The sequence below is a fragment of the Salvia hispanica genome, chromosome 6 (genome assembly GCF_029641045.1).
Source record: "Salvia hispanica isolate PSC_SH4W2 chromosome 6, Shi_PSC_v1, whole genome shotgun sequence".
NCBI classification, from domain to species: Eukaryota; Viridiplantae; Streptophyta; class Magnoliopsida; order Lamiales; family Lamiaceae; genus Salvia; species Salvia hispanica.
In genome coordinates this window covers 46,370,012-46,392,255 of record NC_142697.1, presented here as the reverse complement: position 1 = coordinate 46,392,255, position 22,244 = coordinate 46,370,012, and the positions used below count along the sequence as shown (strand labels likewise).

General features: G+C 36.1%; 5 protein-coding genes across 6 annotated transcripts; 4 read left to right on the top strand and 1 right to left on the bottom strand.

Annotated features, from left to right (window-relative positions):
- The first annotated feature begins 3,080 nt into the window (after window positions 1-3,080).
- LOC125206980 (trimethyltridecatetraene synthase-like) lies at window positions 3,081-5,117 on the top strand. The gene is made up of 3 exons (XM_089061826.1): window positions 3,081-4,044; window positions 4,286-4,534; window positions 4,644-5,117. Exons 1-3 carry the CDS (start codon window positions 3,133-3,135, stop codon window positions 5,025-5,027), a joined length of 1,545 nt encoding a protein of 514 aa, XP_088917952.1. The 5' UTR covers window positions 3,081-3,132; the 3' UTR covers window positions 5,028-5,117.
- A 1,736-nt stretch (window positions 5,118-6,853) lies between these two features.
- Window positions 6,854-9,177, top strand: LOC125206979 (trimethyltridecatetraene synthase-like). Its single transcript, XM_089061897.1, has 3 exons — window positions 6,854-7,756; window positions 8,193-8,441; window positions 8,634-9,177. Exons 1-3 carry the CDS (start codon window positions 6,854-6,856, stop codon window positions 9,015-9,017), a joined length of 1,536 nt encoding a protein of 511 aa, XP_088918023.1. The 3' UTR covers window positions 9,018-9,177.
- A 2,630-nt stretch (window positions 9,178-11,807) lies between these two features.
- On the top strand, window positions 11,808-13,696 carry LOC148923985 (trimethyltridecatetraene synthase-like). The gene is made up of 3 exons (XM_089061101.1): window positions 11,808-12,559; window positions 12,748-12,996; window positions 13,237-13,696. The coding sequence occupies exons 1-3, from the start codon at window positions 11,933-11,935 to the stop codon at window positions 13,618-13,620; spliced, it is 1,260 nt and encodes a 419-aa protein (XP_088917227.1). The 5' UTR covers window positions 11,808-11,932; the 3' UTR covers window positions 13,621-13,696.
- Window positions 13,697-15,620: 1,924 nt separating this feature from the next.
- LOC125205298 (multiple organellar RNA editing factor 7, mitochondrial-like) lies at window positions 15,621-18,373 on the top strand. Of its 2 annotated transcripts, XM_089061103.1 has the most exons (5): window positions 15,621-15,931; window positions 16,275-16,372; window positions 16,480-16,545; window positions 17,031-17,211; window positions 17,658-18,373. In XM_089061103.1, exons 1-4 carry the CDS (start codon window positions 15,672-15,674, stop codon window positions 17,186-17,188), a joined length of 582 nt encoding a protein of 193 aa, XP_088917229.1. In that variant the 5' UTR covers window positions 15,621-15,671; the 3' UTR covers window positions 17,189-17,211; window positions 17,658-18,373. The 2 variants fall into 2 exon arrangements, with proteins under 2 accessions (XP_088917229.1, XP_047960094.2); XM_048104137.2 differs by lacking the exon at window positions 17,658-18,373 and having other exon boundaries at window positions 17,031-17,395.
- LOC125206978 (EPD1-interacting receptor-like cytoplasmic serine/threonine-protein kinase) lies at window positions 17,506-19,379 on the bottom strand. The gene is made up of 5 exons (XM_089061102.1): window positions 19,011-19,379; window positions 18,793-18,928; window positions 18,580-18,713; window positions 18,135-18,258; window positions 17,506-17,979 (listed from the first exon to the last, which is right to left on the bottom strand). The coding sequence occupies exons 1-5, from the start codon at window positions 19,377-19,379 to the stop codon at window positions 17,552-17,554; spliced, it is 1,191 nt and encodes a 396-aa protein (XP_088917228.1). The 3' UTR covers window positions 17,506-17,551.
- Window positions 19,380-22,244: the final 2,865 nt, after the last annotated feature.

The window sequence follows — 22,244 nt, the reverse complement described above, 5'->3', positions numbered from 1 at the left end:
TTCTACACTAATAATATTCCAATAATTTTTTCTTCCATCTCTTTTTTTACTGTATCAATTATACATTAAAATCCGTGTTAATTCAAATATCATCTATTTTTCAAGAACAGGGAAAGTATAACTTTACCAATACAAAACCAAATTGAAAATATTCTCTATTTTTAAGTTGATGGGAAAGTAAAAAACATAATGAGTATGAATCTCAATAATTGTGAAATGGGGCCAAAATGAACATGGATCTGTAACTGTAAGCACCAGTGGATGAGATGGCAATTCAGAAACATATTGAATTCCAATGATGATAGATTAGGCTCGTGTCTTTTTTTTTAAAATATCAAGATCCATTATATATTCAATTTTATTATTAAGAGAACGTGACAAGTAGGCATTTTAATGATCTCTGTTTTATTTTTTTATTTATGGAAGAGTTTTTTATTTTCTTCTTTGTCTTTTATACTACTTAGTTTATAAGGTGGGAGTTTTACATTCTATAGGTTTATGATTTCATTAAGTGTATTTGTATATGTTATAATAAATGAATATGAAACAAGATTTGTGACATAAAAAGTCGTGTCTATATGATCAAATTCGTAAATTTTTTAATTTAATGTTCTGGTCTCTGAAAATTCCATGTCACATAATTATGTTTATATTTGTACTTATTAGAGTATAAAAGTAAAATGTATATTAAAAAATGCATTATTATTTTGAATTTTTTATGTATTGAAAATATCTGCTCATCAAATTTTCTCACTCTACTTTTTATGAATAAAAAATTGTGTAATGTTCATTTGAAATTACGTGAATCGTGGCAAGATGTTGTCATCTATGTGATGTCATTAATCCAAGGAACTTTATACTCTATGATGTTTCACATTAATTTCTTCAAAAGGTGAAATAATTTTATTTAACTGATTTTAATTTAAATAATACCTCGACCTCATTTTAAATAAAGCATTTAATTTGTTCATTTGAAATGATTTTATGCAATGTTATTTTATGAGTTATATGGAAAAAGAATAAAATGCGTTAAAGAATAAATTAGAGAGAATTAAAATTGAGTGAGGAATAATTTAATTATTATAATTCTCTTTATTCAACTTATGTTAATGAGATTTTATTGCAAACTTCTTTTATTACACATATATCATTATAAAGTTAAATGTATAGTTTCAGTTTTCACGTGTGTTGGAAATATAAATAATGTCATATGACAATATTACTCAACCGATTTCTTTAAACAATATTTAAGTCATTTTAATGCTCCACAAAATTAGTTATGATAATTCTCTTAACTTAACCATGAATGTTATTTTAAATTCTTTTATTAATGTGTGTTGGTCAAATTGTTCTTGAACTCTTGTGTGAGTACCTAAGATTAAATAATTCTAACAACTTCTTAAAGCAGTGGAGACAGATTAACAAATTTATAAATTAAGAAAAAACAAAAGTCATATCTCAAAGTTTTCCCAGCTATGGTCCCATTGTTTTTAACAATTTAGAATTATCAACCAATATCTTTTGTCAATATGAATGCATCGTTTCGATCAATATAATATCTTCCAACAGTAATTATTTTTACACGAACTAATAGAAAATTCAAGAATACCGTTGTTTTTTTTTTATATCTATTTTTTATAAATTTTTATTTTTTAGAAAGATAGGTGGTGATTTTCAGTCTAGGTTTTCCTTCTGAATTTATTAACTAAATACCTAGCTAAATAGAAGATTACTAGTACTATTCTTAATTAACAAACCTGTAGTGTTATATTCGATAAAATAATTTTTTAAAATATCAAATTTTAAACATTTCTAAATAATAAATAATACTCCATATTTTTATCATTGTATGAATTTTTTTTCGAACTTTTATAATGAAATCTCCATGAAAGTGCCAAGAAATGATGGGTGGATTTTTTTTTTCATAAAGGCCAGTCAAAGAGTCGTTGAGCCTTCACACTTTCTTTATGTTGACTAAAAAGTTAGACATTATTGCTAATGAAAATCATCAAGTTATTCACGAAATTTTGATGATTATTCTTGGCGGCTTCCTAGTGGAGTTTTACTATTTTAATTAACAATTCATCCCTTAATCACAAACCATTTTAGTGCAATTAGTATTCTTAGTTAACCATTCAATTAATCACTCACGCCAATCACATCCAATTAATCAAATTAGACTTGAGTATTTGTTGGATAAAATTTGTTATTTATTAACTAATTGTTGTACCATGTGGAGAGTTATACTACTACTCCCTCCGTCCCGGCTAAGATGACACATTACTTAGCCGGCACGGGGTTTTAGGAGTAATTGGTTAATGTGTTTAATTGGAGAGAGAAAAGGTAGGTGAAAGTATTAAAATAGAGAGAGAAAGAAAGGTGAATATTTTAATAGGGGTGAGAAAAAGTGGTTGAGTGTATTAATTGGAGAGAGAGTTTCCAAAAAAGGAAATGTGTCATCTTGGTTGGGACAAACTAAAAAGGAAAAAGTGTCATCTTAAGCGGGACGGAGGGAGTACTATTTACTCCCTCTATTCTGATTAAAAGTCACACTTTGACCGGACACGAATTTTAAGAAATATAAAGAAAAGTTGGTTAAAAAAAGTTAGTGGAATGTGAGACCTACTTATTATTTATGGTAAAAATGAAATGTGACTCTTAATTGGGGACAGACCGAAATGAAAAAGTGTGACTGTTACTCAGGGACAGAAGGAGTATGTCACAAACGTAACTAGCCCGGATCAATAATTAATTAGCTATGGATCTATGATCTAGCTAGATATTAGTATATGAAATCCTATCAATTTTGATCACTCTTTATTGAAGTTATTTAGATACTCTAGATCTACACAAACCCCCGAAGCTTCTCAACATGTTACATGCTCTATAATCAACCAAATTAATTTTTGTTTTTAGCACAACGAGACTCACAAATATATACCAACTTTCAAAGAAAATACCCCCAATTTTCTTGCAACATCCCTCCATAACCACTATTCCAAGTCAACTAACCAAGCCCCAATTTAATTAAACACACCACCACCTAAACCAAACCCCTATAAATAAAACCCCCACACTCCACACCCTCTCACCCAAACCAACTTTCTCTCTCCTCCTAAAAAATCCCACACAATGGAAATGGAAATCCGAATCCACATCTTTCCAATTTTAATAGTCCTAACTCTCACCATACTCACACTCCACATCCTAAAAAAAACCCTCCAAAACAAAAAACACAACCCCCCTCCCGGCCCGAAACCATGGCCCGTGATAGGCAATCTCAACCTAATCGGGCCTCTCCCTCACATCTCCCTCCACTCCCTCTCCCAAAAATACGGCCCGATCATGCTCCTCAAATTCGGCTCGGCCCCCGTCGTTGTCGGCTCCTCGGTCGAGGCCGCGAAGATCTTCCTCAAGACAATGGACCTCACCTTCGCCTCCCGGCCCAAAACCTCGGCCGGGAAGTACACCACCTACAACTACTCCGACATCACGTGGTCCCCCTACGGCCCGTACTGGCGCCAGGCCCGAAAAATGTGCCTCATGGAGCTCTTCTCCGTGCGGAGGCTCGAGTCGTACGAGTACATCCGGGCCGAGGAGATGGGCTCGCTCCTCCGAGAGATTTTCGGGCTTTCGGGCCGGGCTTTTTTGCTCAAGGATTTCTTGTCGACGGTGAGCTTGAACGTGATAAGCCGGATGGTTTTGGGGCGGCGGTACCTTGACGGCGGCGAGAACGCCGTGGTTTCGCCGGAGGAGTTTAAGAAGATGTTGGACGAGTTGTTCTTGTTGAATGGGGTGTTGAATATTGGGGATTTGATTCCGTGGATCAATTTCTTGGATTTGCAAGGGTATGTGAAGAGGATGAAGGCGGTGAGCAAGAAGTTTGACCGGTTCTTGGAGCACGTGCTCGACGAGCACGAGGCGAGGAGGCGGGAGACGGCCGGGTACGCGAGCCGGGACATGGTGGACGTGCTCCTCGAGCTCGCGGAGGATCCCACGCTCGAGGTGAAGCTCGAGAGGCACGGGGTCAAAGCGTTTACTCAGGTATGTATGGTCGCTTGGATTTTCAATTTGTGTATTGTCAGTGAAGAACGAGTTAACATTAATGGTTAGTGCTTAGTAAATAAAGAAAATGGATGGGGAATAGGTCATAGGTAACATGGTCAAGATAAAAGGAAAGTCTTTTTTAAGTAGTAATAAAAAGATGTCTATTTCTCGTGGATAGATAGAGCAATTTATTTTTAAAGTTACGTGACGTAACATTTTTTTAATATTATTGTTTTAGGATTTGTTAGCTGGTGGGACCGAGAGCTCGGCCGTGACGGTGGAGTGGGCGATTTCAGAATTGTTGAAAAAGCCCGAGATTTTTAAGAAGGCGACAGAGGAGCTCGATCGAGTTATCGGGCAAAATAGGTGGGTGAAGGAGAATGATATACCTAATCTTCCTTATGTGGAGGCGATTGTGAAGGAGACCATGAGGTTGCACCCCGTGGCACCAATGTTGGTGCCTCGTCTTTCAAGAGAAGATTGTAAGGTAATAATTTATTTATAATAATATCAAATGTACCATTATTATTTAGTAATAATGCTCATGGTTAGTGTTTTTGTTAGAATTATTTATATAAAGACATGTACATTTGTAGGTGGGTGAATATGACATCAAGAAGGGGACACAAATTCTTGTGAATACATGGACAATTCAAAGAGATCCATCCATATGGGAAAACCCAAATGAATTCAATCCTGATAGATTCATAGGAAAGAATATTGATGTGAAGGGACAAGATTTCGAGCTCTTGCCATTCGGGTCGGGCCGAAGAATGTGCCCGGGCTACGCGTTGGGTCTGAAGGTGATCCAGTCAAGCCTGGCGAATTTACTGCACGGGTTCAATTGGAGTTTGCCGGATAAAATGACGCCCAAAGATCTGAACATGGAGGAGATTTTCGGGCTTTCGTGTCCTAGAAAATTTCCTCTTCTTGCTGTGGCTGAGCCTAGACTTCCACTTGACATATACAAGTCTATGTGATTTTATGACTAAGTTTTACTAGCTTTTATGGCAATTGTAATGGTGTTTTGAATTATGTGTTTTTTAATAAAATGGTGCAGTTAATTTTAATGATGGCATGTTATACATGGATAGACAAGTAATAGCAAATTAAATCAGATCATCGACCAATAATGGATAATTTATTTGCTAAAATGTGATCAATTCCAAAAGGTCCACCCATGACAGCTCACGATAAATCGAGTATCTTATCTTCTTTCTAAAATAATGATTAAAATCTTGTTTTTTCTGGTTATTAAGATGTGGGACAGAGATTCATAAATATAAAAACCAAATTGATAATTACAAGAAACATATACTGAGCCGCATCTTTGTATTTAAATATTTTATCAATTTTCTAAGTTAATTTATTTTGTTTCTGACATCTTGTTAATTTATTTAAAGCATTGTTTTTATTTTCTTAAATTAATTCTAAAATATCAACTCTTCGGCCCAGCCCAAACATATCTATTCACAAATGGGCCAAGACTTAATTTTTTTTTTACAATTATATTTTTAATAGGCATCTTTCATCCCTAGCTGAGTTATCACTCCTACCAAATATGGTCTTAATATACAATAATAATCTCATATTTCCTCTAATCTTAAAGGTTTTAATTTAATTTTTTAAATAATTTAAAATCACATAGCATAAAATCCCGTAGCCTTTTCATTTAAATTATTTTATTAAAATATTTGCCAAATCATTTTCTATTCAAGCAAAAATGGAATTTTTGACATAAAATAGGATTGCATTTAACACATTACACATGAAATATTTTCGTCTGATTTTTCTTTGGAAAAGAATAATCCTATTAATCTCCATAGCTATATATAATTCACAATCAATGGTATTGTTTTATCATTCCTGAGTCTGTTCACAAAAATTAGACATCTTCTATTTTTAAGTGCGCTTTATTTTTTTTCTAACAATACTTTAACCTATTTTTTTTCTTTATCTTCTCCATTTTATTAATTTTACATAATTTATGTCGCATGGACTACTAAAAATTATTGACAATGAACGAAGGAATATAGTAGATTCCAAATATTCCTATCATGATTAGTTTAGTTATTTTAAACTCACTAAGAGCATTAACAATGGAGGGCCGATGGGAGGGCCTTTCCCATCGGCCTCCATAGCCCCACCACTGCGGCGGAAGGGCCTTCCGGCGGCTCCCCCCTCTCTCTCCAAATGGGCCAATGTATCAGCCTTGGCCGTCGACGAGGGCTCGTCGATCGATCCTCCATTGTGGAGCAAGGGCCTATCCACGACCTCCCTTTTTTTGTTTTTTTTATATTTTTTTTATTCCATTTTTTCTACTATAAACACCACATCCCATTATTTACATTTCTCACACCAACATCTTATCTTCTCTCATTTTATCTCAATACACTTTCTCTGTCTAGTACATTATTAAATGTCTTCCGGTAGCGATTTCGACGACGAGGTCATAAACCGAGTGGTGCAACGCGTGCTTGCCGGGGCGGCACGACGTCGTGAAAAAGCAAATCAACGAAGATTTGCGTATTAATATTTTTGTCCAAATGAAATGAAATGGAATGGAATCAAACAAAATAGTAATGATGTGGAAATGAAATGGAATGAGATGGCCCTATGGAAGGGCTCTTCCATTATAGGGAGATAGGCCATTTGGCCAAATGCTGATGTGGAATAGCTGATGTGGAATAGGAGGGTCATATGAGAGGGCCTTCCAATATGAATGCTCTAATACTTGCACAAAGTGCCTATAAAATACACCTCAAATCCCTCCCAACTCTTTCACTAACCTCAATTCTCTCTTTCAATGGAAGAAATTCAAATCCTACCAATTTCCATATTGATCACACTCACCTTACTTACACTACACATCCTTAAAAAAATCTTCCCACAAAAAAAACTAAACCTCCCGCCCGGCCCGAAACCATGGCCCGTGATAGGCAACCTCAATCTCATCGGCCCGCTCCCCCACCGCTCCATCTACGACCTCTCCCTCCAGCACGGCCCGATAATGCACCTCAAGCTCGGCTCGACTCCGGTCGTCGTTGGCTCCTCGGTCGAGGCCGCAAAGATCTTCCTCAAAACAATGGACCTCACCTTCGCCTCGAGGCCCAAAACCTCCGCCGGAAAATACACCACCTACAACTACACCGACATCACGTGGGCCCCCTACGGCCCGTACTGGCGCCAGGCCCGCAAAATGTGCGTCGCGGAGCTCTTCATCCCGCGTCGGATCGAGTCGTATGAGTACATTCGGGCCGAGGAGACGGGCCTGCTTCTTAGAGAGATTTTCGGGCTTTCGGGCCGGGCTTTTTCGATCAAGGATTGCCTGTCGACGGTGAGCTTGAACGTGATAAGCCGGATGGTATTGGGGCGGCGGTACTTGGACGGCGGCGGCGGCGGCATTTCGCCGGAGGAGTTCAAGAAAATGGTGGATGAGCTGTTCTTGCTCAATGGGGTGTTAAATATTGGGGATTTGATTCCGTGGATCAACTTCTTGGATTTGCAAGGGTATGTGAAGAGGATGAAGGTGGTGAGCAAGAGATGCGACAAGTTCTTAGAGCACGTGCTCGATGAGCACGAGGTGCGGAGGCGGGCAATGGGCGGGGGTTATGCGAGTAGAGATATGGTGGATGTGCTGCTCGAGGTGGCCGAGGATCCGGGTTTGGAGGTGAAGATTGAGAGAAACGGGGTCAAAGCGTTTACTCTGGTATGACTAATACTGAACTAGTGTGCTCGTAGACCGTGGTTGAATATTAGTATATATTATCATAAGTTATTTTAAACAATCGACGTGGAACAAGTTTTTTGATTGACCGTGGTTGAATGTTATATACTTTCATATGTTATTTTACGTATACACAATCGATGTGGAACAAGTTTTCTAGTAGTCAAAACCATACATAGAATTAATTATTTCTTGAATGTTATGTATTCTCATATGTTATTTTACCTAATCGATGTGGAACAAATTTTGTGATAGACCGTGGTTGAATGTTATATACTCTCATATGTTATTTATGCATATACAGTCAATGTGGAACAAGTTTTCTGATAGTCAAATCCATATAATGAATTAATTGTTTTCTTTTATTTTTTAATAAATTATAAGAGCGTGTGTTAACGTTTTTTTGGATTATGATTAGGATTTGTTAGCTGGTGGGACCGAGAGTTCAGCCGTGACGGTGGAGTGGGCGATGTCGGAGCTGATTAAGGCGCCTGGAGTTATTGAGAAGGCAAGGGAGGAGCTTGATCGGGTTATCGGGCAAAATAGGTGGGTGAAGGAGGATGACATGACTAATCTCCCTTATGTGGAGGCCATCATCAAGGAGACTATGAGACTGCACTCCCTGGCGCCAATGTTATCACCAAGGATTGCACGAGAAGACTGTATGGTATTATTTCTAAAAAACAATTATACTCTATAAAAAGTGATAATTATTCTTAACATAATTTACATTTATGAATAAAAATGTCAGTTTTTATGAATGGAAGAATGAATTGTATCTAATGAAGAACAAATTTCGTCTCATTATTTATTTATTAATGATGTGTAAATAAACATATTGACACATTTATATTTGAAGGTGTATGGGTATGATATAAAGAAGGGAACCCATGTGTTTGTGAGTACATGGACAATTCAAAGGGATCCATCAATATGGGAAAATCCCAATGTATTTAATCCGGATAGATTCATTGGAAAGAATATTGATGTCAAGGGACAGGATTTCGAGTTCTTGCCGTTTGGGTCAGGCCGAAGAATGTGTCCGGGCTATGCGTTGGGCATGAAGGTAATCCAATTGAGCCTTGCAAACTTATTGCATGGATTCAATTGGAAACTGCCAGACAACGTGAAGCCTGCAGATCTTGACATGGAGGAGATTTTCGGGCTTTCAACTCCAAGAAAAATTCCACTTGTTGTTTTAGCTGATCCTAGGCTCCCGCTTAACCTCTATAATTCCATGTGAGTGCTTTGTTTTTTAGTACTTCTTTTGTTGTAATGTAATGTTATTTTGATTTATGTGTTTTCAGTCTAATAAACTTATTGTAAATGATGGATTGTATGCTACCTAGTACCTATATTTTGTATTCTCTCCATTACTTATTACACGTTCCAATTTAACTCGTGACACTTGTTATGAAATTAAAGAAAAAAAGATATTAAAAGTTATTAAAATATAAATTCTATTTTTATATTATTAATATATTATAAAATAAAAATTATCAAAGTAGTAAAACTAAAATGAGAGACTTAATTTGCAACGTCCCAAAATAAAATAGTGAACACACAATGGGGAATAAATAAAGGAAGTATAGTTTAAAGTTATATGTTAATTTTTTTTAAAATTTTTATGAAGAGGATCAACAATGATTCTCCATCTATTCTCGGAATGATTCGAATCTTCAATTTATCGGTTAGAACGAAAGCATCTTACTAATTGAGTTGTGTTTTATCGTTAAATTATATGTTAATTTAGCCATGTGTCTATGCATAAATTGACTTACTTTACGTGGCTAGTTTTTTATTTCTTTTTTAGACTGAGCTTTTTAATATGACAATGCACTAATATATACTGATAACTCTATAGTGGGACAACCAGGACTTCGATTTGCGTGACGCATCAACTTAGTCTTTGTGATATGGCCAAAAGAAATTATTGGGTGCATAATTTTACAATAATCAACAATCAATAGATACCTTAGTTTTATAATTTACATAGTAATATTTTTTTCGGTTGTTACAAATATTTTATTTTTATAACACCTAGCAGATATGCTATTAGTAGATATTGTCGGATAATAATTTTTTGCGGTTGTTATAAATATTTTATTTTTATAGTAACTCCTACTAGTATGCTATTAGTAAATATATTGTCGGACACTTACGCTTACATTTCAAAATTACATTAATTAATACTAAAAAACAATAACCCATCCTAATTCCTAAATAGATTAACGTTGAAGAAAATGACATACTAATATTTTTTTGTCACGTACAGATTTGCTTAACGAATAAAATAAACCACACTTGTTTAATCTAAAATTTAATATGTAGGTAATTGGAAAGTTGTTGAATAAAAAAATTAAAGTAAAAGAGATAAAATAATGTAGAAAAATAAATTTTTATTTTTAATAATGTATTATACTGGGTGGGACGCTAAAAAAGGAAGTGGATCATATTCAGTGGGACGGATTGAGTACTCCGTATACTGTAAAGTATAAAGATATTCTATATTTAATTTAAAATGTTATACTTCCTTCGTCCATGATTAATAATCTCATTTCTAAATGGCGCGGGTTTTAAGAAATGTTAAGAAAAGTGGATGGAAGAAAATTAGTGGAATAGGGATCTCACTTATATATATTAGTTTTAAATGATATGTGAGTGGAGTGAGTTAGTGGAACGTGAGGTCTCTTTACTATTTATGGTAATTATGAACCGAGACTCTTATTTGAGGACGGACAAAAATGAAAAAACGGGACTCTTATTCACGGACGGAGGAGTACTTTTCAACAAATAAGGTCTATAACCAATTTTAAATGTTTGCTTATTAAAGGCCCAATTAAGGCCCACACATATCACAACTTCTCAAAGCCCAATCCAAACCAAAAAGAGAATCGCGCTTCCGCCAGCGTACAAACAATGAGGCGGAATGTACTCCTCTCAAAGCCCAATCCAAATCCCAATCCAAATCCAAAGCCCACATATACACTAGTTTTTTTTTACTTATAATTTTTATGTACAATAACAAACTCATATTCACCTTTAATCTAAATTTTATGAGTAAATTCCATTGATTATTATCAAATTAACTTTAATTTGCTTCATATAATTACTGAACAATATGCTTTACATGTTAAAAGTTCTAGTTTACTGTAATAGGTTTGTGTTTAAATGACCTTTCTTAAGGTGTCTTCTTAAGGTGACACCGTGACACCACTTATATAGCAATATTATAAACTCTACAGAGCAATATTACAAACACTACACAACAATCTATAGATTGTTGTATAGTGTGTCGGATATTGCTGGACAAGAAAAATTGTTGTATAAATAGCAATAAATTGTTGGCCGTCTTTTTCAGATTTTTTTTTTTTTGCCACGTGACAGCTTATTATTCGTCCACGTGCATAAATAATTGGCTAGAAATGGTGGTATGATGCTAATTTAAGGGGTGGTGGCACCCTAACATGCCCCTATTGTAATATTTTGTATAAATTTATTATTCATTTAAAAGCCCATAAGCCTTTTTAATTAAATTAATTTATTAAAATATTTGCCAAATTATTTCTATTCAAGCAAAAATGGATTTTTTTACAAAAAATTGGATTACATCTAACACATAATAATTAGTCATCTATTTTTAAGTACACTTTATTTTCTTCTAACAATAGTTTAACCTATTTTTTGCTTTATCTTCTCCATTTTATTAATTTTACACAATTTATGTCCCATCGACTATTAAAAATCTAAAGACTCCTATCATGTTTTGTTATTTTAAACTCACTAATACTTACACAAATTGCCTATAAAATACACCTCAAATCCCTTTTAACTAATCATCCATAACCATAAACCTCAATTCTCTCTTTCACATTTAGAAATGGAAGAAAATCAAATCCTACCAATTTCCATATTGATCACACTCACCTTAGTCACACTACACATCCTAAAAACACTCTTCCCACAAAAAAACTAAACCTCCCGCCCGGCCCGAAACCATGGCCCGTGATAGGCAACCTCAATCTCATCGGCCCGCTACCCCACCGCTCCATCCACGACCTCTCCCTCCAACACGGCCCGATATTGCACCTCAAGCTCGGCTCGACTCCGGTCGTCGTCGCCTCCTCGGTCGCGGCCGCGAAGCTCTTCCTCAAGACAATGGACCTCACCTTCGCCTCGCGGCCCAAAACCTCCGCTGGAAAATACACCACCTACAACTACTCCGACATCACGTGGGCCCCCTACGGCCCGTACTGGCGCCAGGCCCGAAAAATGTGCGTTATGGAGCTTTTCAGCCCGCGCCGGCTCGAGTCGTACGAGTACATTCGGGCCGAGGAGACGGGCCTGCTCCTTAAAGAGATTTTCGGGCTTTCGGGCCGGGCTTTTTCGATCAAGGATTTTTTGTCGACGGTGAGCTTGAACGTGATAAGCCGGATGGTTTTGGGGCGGCGGTACTTGGACGGCGGCGAGAACGCCGTGGTTTCGCCGGAGGAGTTTAAGAAGATGTTGGATGAGTTGTTCTTGTTGAATGGTGTGTTGAATATTGGGGATTTGATTCCGTGGATCAATTTCTTGGATTTGCAAGGGTATGTGAGGAGGATGAAGGTGGTGAGTAAGAAGTTTGATCGGTTCTTGGAGCACGTGCTCGACGAGCACGTGCTCCAAAGGCGGGCAACGGGCGGGGGTTATGCGACTAGAGATATGGTGGATGTGCTGCTCGAGGTGGCCGAGGATCCGGGTTTGGAGGTCAAGATTGAGAGAGACAGGATCAAAGCGTTTACTCAGGTATGACTAATGCTAAACTAGTGTGCTCGTAGACCGTGGTTGAATGTCATATACTATCATATGTTATTTTACACAGTCGATGTGAAACAAGTTTTCTAATAGTCAAATCCATCGTTGAATTAATTGTTTTATTTTATTTTTTAATAAGTCATAAGGGCGTCTTTTAACGTTTTTTGGATTATGTTTAGGATTTGTTAGCTGGTGGGACCGAGAGTTCGGCCACAACGGTGGAGTGGGCGATGTCAGAGCTGATTAAGGCGCCCGAGGTTATTAAGAAGGCGAGGGAGGAGCTTGATCGGGTTATCGGGCAAAATAGGTGGGTAAAGGAGGATGACATGACCAGTCTCCCTTATGTAGATGCCATCATCAAGGAGACTATGAGGCTGCACCCTGTGGCGCCTATGTTAGCACCGAGGATTGCACGAGAAGACTGTACGGTATTATTTCTAAAAAATTTCTTTAAGCTTTCTTTTATTACACACTATAAAAAGTGATAATTATTCTTAACAGAATTTACATTTATGAATAAAAGTGACAATTTCAGAAAAAAAAAAAAGAATAAAAATGACAGTTTTCATGAATAGAAGAATGAATGTGTATCTAATGGAGAACAAATTACGCCTCATTTACCTATTAATATTGTGTAAATTAACATATTGACACATTTACATATGTAGGTGGATGGGTATGATATCAAGAAGGGAACCAATGTGTTTGTGAATACATGGACAATTCAAAGGGATCCATCCATATGGGTAAATCCCAACGTATTTAATCCGGATAGATTCATTGGAAAGAATATTGATGTCAAGGGACAGGATTTCGAGCTCTTGCCATTTGGGTCGGGCCGAAGAATGTGCCCTGGCTACGCGTTGGGCATGAAGGTAATCCAATCGAGCCTTGCAAACATATTGCATGGATTCAATTGGAAATTGCCGGACAATATGAAGCCTGCAGATCTTAATATGGAGGAGATTTTCGGGCTTTCAACTCCCAAAAAATTTCCACTTGTTGTTTTAGCTGATCCTAGACTTCCACTTAACCTCTATAACTCGATGTGAGGCTTTGTTTTTTATTCCTTTTGTTGCAATGTAATGTTGTTTTGGTTTATGTATTTTCAGTCTAATAAACTTGTTGTAAATAATGGTTGTCTACTACTACCTATATTTTGTACTCTCTCTCCTTTAGTTATTATATGTTCCAATTTAACTCGCAACACATGTTATGAAATCAAAAAATATATTTATTACAAATTAGGGAAATATAAATTTTATTTTTTTTATTATTAGTTTTGGTATAAAAAAGAAAATAAATAAATTATTAAATGCAAGGTCTAACTATCAAAATAATAAAAATAAAATAAGACATTTAATCTGTAACGTTCTAAATTAAAAAAAATGAACACACAATAGGGAATAAATAAAGGAAGTATTAGTCATGTATAGGTCAATGCAGTAATATATGCATATCACGTACACTATAGTGGGACGACCATGACTTCGACTTGCGTTACGCATCAACTTTGTCTTTGTGATATGGCCAAAAGAAATTATTGAGTGTTTAATTTTACAATAATCAATAGAAAGCTTAGTTTTATAATTTACCTACATACACAAGTAATTTTTTACGGTTGTTACAAATATTTTATTTTTATAACTCCTAGTAGTAGTATGCTATTAGTAGATATTGTCGGACGCTTACGCTTACATTTCAAAATTACACTAATTAATTAATTAAAAAATAACCCATCCTAATTCTTAAGGTGGCGTTCAGTTGTCATGACTAATATCATGAGACTATCCATCTTGGATTAAGTTGATGGATTATTTTAGTTGGAGGAGGAAGACTATAACTAATTATCATGAGATTATCTATCTAGGATTAAGTTTATGAGATCAATCTTAAGAACCAAACATGATACATATTTAATTATAAGTATATTAAAACGTTGAAGAGAATACTCCCTCCGTCCCCCATTAAGAGTTACATTTTTCCATTTCGGTCCGTCCCCAATTAAGAGTCACACTTCATTTTTACCATAAATAGTAAGTAGGTCCCACATTCCACTAACTCATCCCACTCACATTTTATTATAAAACCAATATAAAAAAATGGATCCTACGTTCCACTAACTTTTTCAACCAACTTTTCTTTACATTTCTTAAAACCCGTGTCCGGTCAAAGAGTGACTCTTAATAGGGGACGGAGGGAGTAACATACTAATATTTTTTTTGTCACGTACTAATTTGGTTAACGAATAAAATAAACCACTTGTTTAATCTAAAATTTAACATGTTATGTCAGTGGAAAGTTGGTGCATAAATACTTTTTTTAATCCTTAAAAAGTAGTACTTCCTTCGGTCTAAGAAAGATGACATTTTCTTGGGCGGCACTGATTTTATGCAGTTTTGTTTGATATGTAAGGTAAAGAGAATAAAGTAAGAAAGATAGAATAAAGTAGAAAGAAATGAGTTTTTAATTTTAATAACGAATCATCTTGAATGAAATAAACTAAAAAGGAGAGTAGGTCATATTCGATAGAACGGAGAAACTATAAGGCATATAAGAGCATTTCCAGTGGGCGGATGTCCCCCATGGACATCCACTATGACTTTCCAAAAACGCATCTTGCCACGTCACTAGGACTTCCCATCCCACTGCCACATCACTAGAACTTCCCCTGCACAATCCGCTCTTCCCGTGCGGACTTCCCGCACTAAAAAAAATCACAATTATTTAATTACGTTACATAAAAGGCAACCCAAAGCCGTATATATAGAGTTTTTTTTTTAATTTATAAAACTCGGATGTCCGCGGCGGACGTCCGACTCACGGGACAATGGCGGACGTCCGCCCGCCCGTCGCCAGGATATCCGAGGACGTCGGGTGTCCTCACGGGACGTCCGTGTCCGACTCATTTTGTTCCAATGCCGGACGTCTCGGTCGCCCGTCGCGGAAGTCCGACCGGACGTCCGCGACTGAAGATGCTCTAAGGCTATAACCAATTTTAAATGTTTGCTTATTAAAGGCCCAATTAAGGCCCACATATCACAACTTCTCAAAGCCCAATCCAAACCAAAAAGAGAATCGCGCTTCCGCCAGCGTACAAACAATGCTGCGGAAAGTACTCCTCTCATCGCCCCCAAATTTAACGGCGGCCGTTAACCTCTTCTTCCGCCGCCGGAGTAATCGACGCTTCTTCTCCGACTCGCCGTCGCAAACCGTATCCACCGAGTTGCCTCGCGTCGACTCACTGGTATGCGGCTGCGACTACAAGCACTGGCTCGTGGTCATGCATCCACCTGATAACTACCCTCAAAGAGATGAAATTGTTCAGCGATTCGTCTCCACTTTGGCTATGGCTCTTGGGAGGTATAATTTCACTTAGAATATTGTTTAGAAACGATCATCTTTGCCGAATTTAGTTATTGTTTTTCACTTTTCTGGTAAAAAATTGAAATTACTCTGCTTGATTAATTTTTTTTTCTGCGCCCTAGAAATTGATAGGTAGGTTTATGAATGTAGATTATTGGAATTGTTTGAAGTTAGACTCAATTGGTAGCATACTAATCTCAAATCCAGATTCAAAAGGAAATTTTCAGCTCATCAAATGATTGTAGACTAATATTTCTCTTGTTTTCTCTTAGATTGTGAAGAAATTGGATTCAATTTGTGGAGTTAAGGCTTTATTATGATGTGAATATTTTATGTGCAGTGAGAAGGCAGCAAAGGAATCTATATACTCTGTTTCTACAAAGTATTACTATGCATTCAGCTGCAAAGTGGAAGAAAATGTGGCTCACAAGATCAAATGTAGGCTCTTGAAGCCCTGCATTTTTAGTTTTTATGTTTTGGTGTTTTCTGTTGAAGAGAATGTGGAGGCTTTTTTCGAGTAGTTTATGGTGTCTTCTGCTTCGTAGGCCTTCCTCGTGTGAAGTGGGTTCTGCCGGATTCTTACTTGGTTGATGAAGAAGATGGCTATGGAGGTATTGTTGTTTCGCGCCTGTTTTGTGTGTTTAAACTGTTTATGTGAGTTTTCTTGAATCTTGGTTTCTTTGCATTCGAGTTGGACTACATTTACGTGTTGAAAAGTGAGGGAAAATCTTTAACAAATCTTGCTTTTCAGCTCATAAAATGCTGGTTCTAGAACTAGTGTGCATTGTCTGTGAAATTTTGAAAGTTTCGGTCTCTCCTTAAACGTTGAGAAGCTCATATGCTCGTCTCGTGGCAATATGCGTTGGGCATTTTACGGTTTAGTTTCTTTCTGAGATGCTACCGAGTGCAATTGGTATGGAGAAAGGGTTCGTTCGTGCAATGCTTTTGAGTCCACAAGTCCATATGGTCTAGAATTCAAAGTTCATTTCATTTTTAGTGCTTGATGTGTTGTGATAATGGCATCATTTTTTAGTTTCCTGCATTTACCATTTCTTGATTTTTTTCCGACTATAATCAAGATCTTGTTTCACATCAGGGGAACCGTTTCTTGATGGAAAGGTTGTTCCTTACGAAGAAAAGTATCATGCTGACTGGGTCCGTGATGACTGGGTCCGTGATGCCCATGGTGGGGAAGGTCATGGAAAGAACTCGTTCGAGGAACCCCTGAAGGAGGAGAAGTTCGACAAATGTTAGAAGCCTGCGCCTTCGAACCGAAGGTAGTGACGCTTTGGCCCATGTCGCTCGAGCTCAGTGATGGATCTAGGAATTAGAACTGTAACACCCCAAATTAGGAAAGAATAGAAAATTGATTGTAGAACTAAAATTAGAATTTGTAGATAAAATGTGTTTAATGATAAGGGGTTTTTGAGTTAGACATTTAAAATAGAGAGGTTGGAACCATGATGTTGTTGTGAAATAAGTAGTTAATTACTAATTAGACAATTACATTACTAAATAGATAATTGAATAGGTAAATAAAAGGGAAAAAGGGAAACATTTTATTTCTCTCTCGATTCACGGCACACAAACATAATCACAACTGTATACAAATTTTATTCAATAGTTATTTTCTTTTGTGCCTTCATTTTTGTCTTCTAAATCTTCATCTTTCTCATGCTCGTTGATCTTTGCATCTGCCTTGCCTTCTGCTGGTGCGATGTAGACGAAGGGCACATCTCGGAGCTGCACGATAAACTCCAAGATCTTGACAACATGGCTCATCGTTGGCCTACTTTTCGGGGAGTGGCTAATGCATTGGTGAGCCAGTGCAGCTACTTTTCTTGCTCCTTCACTCGAATACTGCCCTTCGAGGCGTTTGTCTATTACAGAGTCGAGTTTATGGTGATCCTTCAGGTAGGGCTTCGCCCATTCCACGAGGTTCTGCTCTCTTGGAGGCCGTTTCTTGTCCGTGGCACGCCTCCCAGAGATCAACTCGAGCAGGACTACTCCAAAACTAAATACGTCGTTCTTCGTTGTCAAATGCCCTAAAATATGGCCCAAAATGTTAGCACACAACATTAGAAATAAACTCATTATCTATTTTCTAGACATATACTTTTATAGTTTTATTTAAATGATCCTAAAAATAATTACCAAGTCAAGATGGGACAGACATTTCATTTAGCTACAACACATCTACCTGACATGATGTACTCTGGTGCAGCGTAGCCATGTGTGCCCATTATGCGTGTTGATACGTGTGTTTCGTCTCCCTCCGGCCCATCCTTGGCCAGCCCGAAGTCGGATAGCTTCGCGTTGTAATCCTTGTAGTCGAGAAAATGTGTATAACAATGTTAGGACAATATCAATTGTATTGATCAAGAGGATTTAGGGGCCATGGCCCCTAATAATTTTGATATTTACAGGGTATTTTAGCAATTTTGTTATGCGTACCTTTCTTTTTTAGATTAATATCATAAACTATAACATAATTAGATTTTTAGGAAATTTGTTAAATTTATGTAAGTTTTTTAAAAATTTTATTTTGATTTCACAATAAATTTTGTCGAGAAAGTTGTGAAATGTCTTCTTGGTCTCCCAACGTGAAATATCCGACTCTGTCACTGGTTGAGTTTAAAATTTACAGAGTCGAGTAGGATGTTGGAAGTCTTGAAATCACGGTAGATGACCGCTTTCTCTTCGCCGTGGAGGAACGCTAGGCCCCTTGCTGCGCCGAGTGCGATCTTGATCCTAGTTTCCCATGCTAGTGAGTTGTATCCTGTGGAAAAAATCAAGCAAAAAACAAATATTGTGCCGCATTTTGATAATAGCGAAACACGGGATGCAACGAGACTTACTTCGGAATAGATGGTTTTCGAGATTGCCTTTAGCCATGTACTCATAGACAAGAAGTCGGTTCTCGCCTTCGCAGCAGTATCCAATCAACTTGACGAGGTGAGGGTGTTTCAGTTGCCCAAGAAGGACTACTTCTGTCTGTTAGACAAAATAATTTATATATTTTTTTAATGTCTGAGGTCAAAGGTCTCGGATTAAAAAAAAAAAAGGGAATGCTTACCAGCCACTCCTTGTGGCCTTGATCGCCGTCAAGGTTGAGGAGCTTGACGGCGACAGGCTGGGGGGCGAGGCCCGGCCTGCACTTGTCCTCGACGAAGCCCTTGTGCACGGGCCCGAACCCGCCCTCGCCGAGGAATCTCAGGGATGAGAAGTCAGAGGTCATGAGCTTGAGTTCAGAGTGTGTGAAGATGTGGAGATTTGAGAGGTCGGTTAGGCAGAGAGGTGAGCCAGGTTCACTTATTTCAGAGAGATAAATTCTTGAGTTTGATCTGTGAATTGTGACATGGATTCTTGAATTCATTTTGTGGGTGATTTTGGAATTGAAGCAAGATGAGAGAATCCATTTCAGTATCATGTTCTTGATTCCCATTTCTCTCTTTCTTGATGTTAATGTCGAGGGTGTTTGAATGTTAAATGTTGAGTGGACATATATATTGTCCGAAGAAGGGATTCATGTGTCTTTTTTCAAAAATCATTTTCCTTGCCATTCTTCCATTGACTTGGAAAATTTGTTTAGTGAGGAAACTAGTTTTGTGGAGAGTTATTCTCCATGCAACAGTGATGGTTTAACTAAAAACAAATAGTTATTGATAATGGACAACAAAAGTTTTAGGGGTTGGATCCCCGTACGGATTGAATCTCGTGAAGTGTGTAAAAACACACCATAGTATATTGTTCTCAAAATGCAGCTTTAATTCAATAAAAGCTGCATTTTGAGAACAATATAGCGTGTTGTATTTTTACACACCACATGAGATTCAGTTTATAAATTTTAATGCAGAATTGATAAGTATAAGAGAAAGAGAAATAATGAGCCATATAGGTATAAGTTGTACGTAAGTAAATATACGCGGATAAACTACTTTCATGAATGTTAGAACACTACAACAGAAAGAACGGCTAAGGACATTTTTAATGCTATTAAGGAAGCTAATTTGTGTATCTAATTAATTATACCATCAACGCTTCATAAAATATTTCATTTGTTGGTGTCTCAACTAAAGTTAGGACTTAGGAGACACAAATAGAAACTTCTTAAAAAAGCAAAAACTTAAGATAATTTTTCCTCAACTCAGGAACACTTTCTTTTACGTCCTAAATTATGATTTTTAAAATAACATTAACGCACTAGTAATTGCATCTCAATGTGTATGTTGTTAAAAGATTGAGTTTTTTGTAGTGGAAGCATTTGTTATGTTTGACGTAGTAATCTTATAGTAAGTCAATAGTTTGGTAAATTAGACATCATGCACTACCAAATGAAGTTCGATGAATTGAGCTTTAAAATTTTCCACTTGTTTTGTGTTTTTATCGTTTTCTGCAATGTAATGTTGTTGTATTTTATAATGTGTTTTCAAATGAATGAAGTGCTTGATTTTGATGATGAAGTGTTAACTACCTGTATTTTGCGATAATAAAGTTTTAGTTTGAGTCAATGTAAAAATTAAGGTTATCTGCGCTGACAAGAAAGGAATAAATTTTCAAAATTAGGCTTTGACTTTCATGACCCTAATCCTCTTATGACTTATGAAACATAAAATTGGTACGGAAGGAGTGATATATTTTGAAAGTTTAAATTTTATTATAAAATTGTGTTAACATAATATCTAAGCAATCAAATACTCCATATAAGTAGTTATTCACTTGTACCAAAGTTTTAATTAAAATATCAAATCAATTGCCAAACAAATTAGAAGATTGGATAATGTAACAATAGTACTCCCTCCATTTTAAGATAAGCGAAGCACTTCTTTTGGATACGTGATTTAAGGAATTGATATTTAAATAATTAAACTAGATAGAGTAAAGTATGAGAGAGAAAAAAATAAAGAAGCAGAGAGAATAAAGTAAGTGGGAAAATAAAGTAAGAGAGAATTTTTTTTACTAAAAAGATAAATGTTTCATTTATAATGGGAATCTTAAGGCTAATCTATCGGTTTCCAAGTCCGCCCTACTCAGATTACAGACTTTCAACTCTAATTATTTAAATTTAGTGAACTATTCGGATCAGCTCGCAATTATGATGCTGAAATGCCATTCCTAATTCCAAATATTTCAGTTGGTAAAGCAGTTGATAACGTTTACAATTACAAAATATCATTAGTTGCTAAAATACTACTTTGTCAAATCTAGAGCTGTTATTATTGTTGCACGGATTGGTTGATTAATAAAATAAAAACTACAGTTGTTAATCTAAAATTTAATGTGATATTCGCTGTGACTTACGTAGGTATATTCTAAATTTTATTTTTGTTAATCCTTTGAATTATTATTTAAAGCATTATAATTAAATGTAATTATTTGAAGAGGTAAGTCTCATCCCATATAGCTTGTCACAGTACAGATTTAATACGAAAATCGAATCAAATGACCTATACATGATATGTACTTAACATTTTTTGTAATTTTTTTTTCTATGGAATTATTTGAAATTGTAATTATAATAATTCTTTAATGTGTCATTTACCTACTACCTTTACTAGTAATATATATTACGAATAAATAAATAAAACTATGCAAATTTCTCACTGAATGAAAGTTGGTGTACATAAAAATAAAAAATGAAATGAATTGGTGGTTAGAAGATATATAACCACTAGTAGTATGTAAGTAGTAGTATAATTTTTTTTGTTAAAAATAGAGCTGGTATTAAGGAACGTTACTAAATTTCTACGGATTGGTAATGAATAAAATAAAAACGACATTTGTTTAATCTAAAATACTACTCCCTCCGTCCCAGATTTGGAGTGACATTTTGCCATAAAAGTCCGTCCCACATTTGGAGTAACATTTAGAATTTACCATATTTGCACATAACATTTTACCCTGTTATCCACTCAAATTACACTCAAATGCCATTATATACACCAAAATAAACCAAAACATAAATCAAAATCTAAAAGTCAACTCATCTTACTTTCCACCAACTAACTTCATTTATTACACACTCCACCCCTCACTTCATTAATTACACACTCCACCAATTCCTTAAAACTTGTGCCATAACTAATTGTCACTCTAAATGTGGGACGGAGGGAGTAATAATATGTAGGTCAGTAGACTGTAGACAGTAGGTGTGTTATAAAATTATATTTTGAATGCTTCAGATTATAATTAAAGCATTATAATTAGTTTGGGCTTTTCAAAGGGAAAATCCTTTTGATGAAATATGGGAAATATAGTGTTATATTACCTATCTTATGTAAGTATGGATTCTGAGCGTTTAATCTAGGGC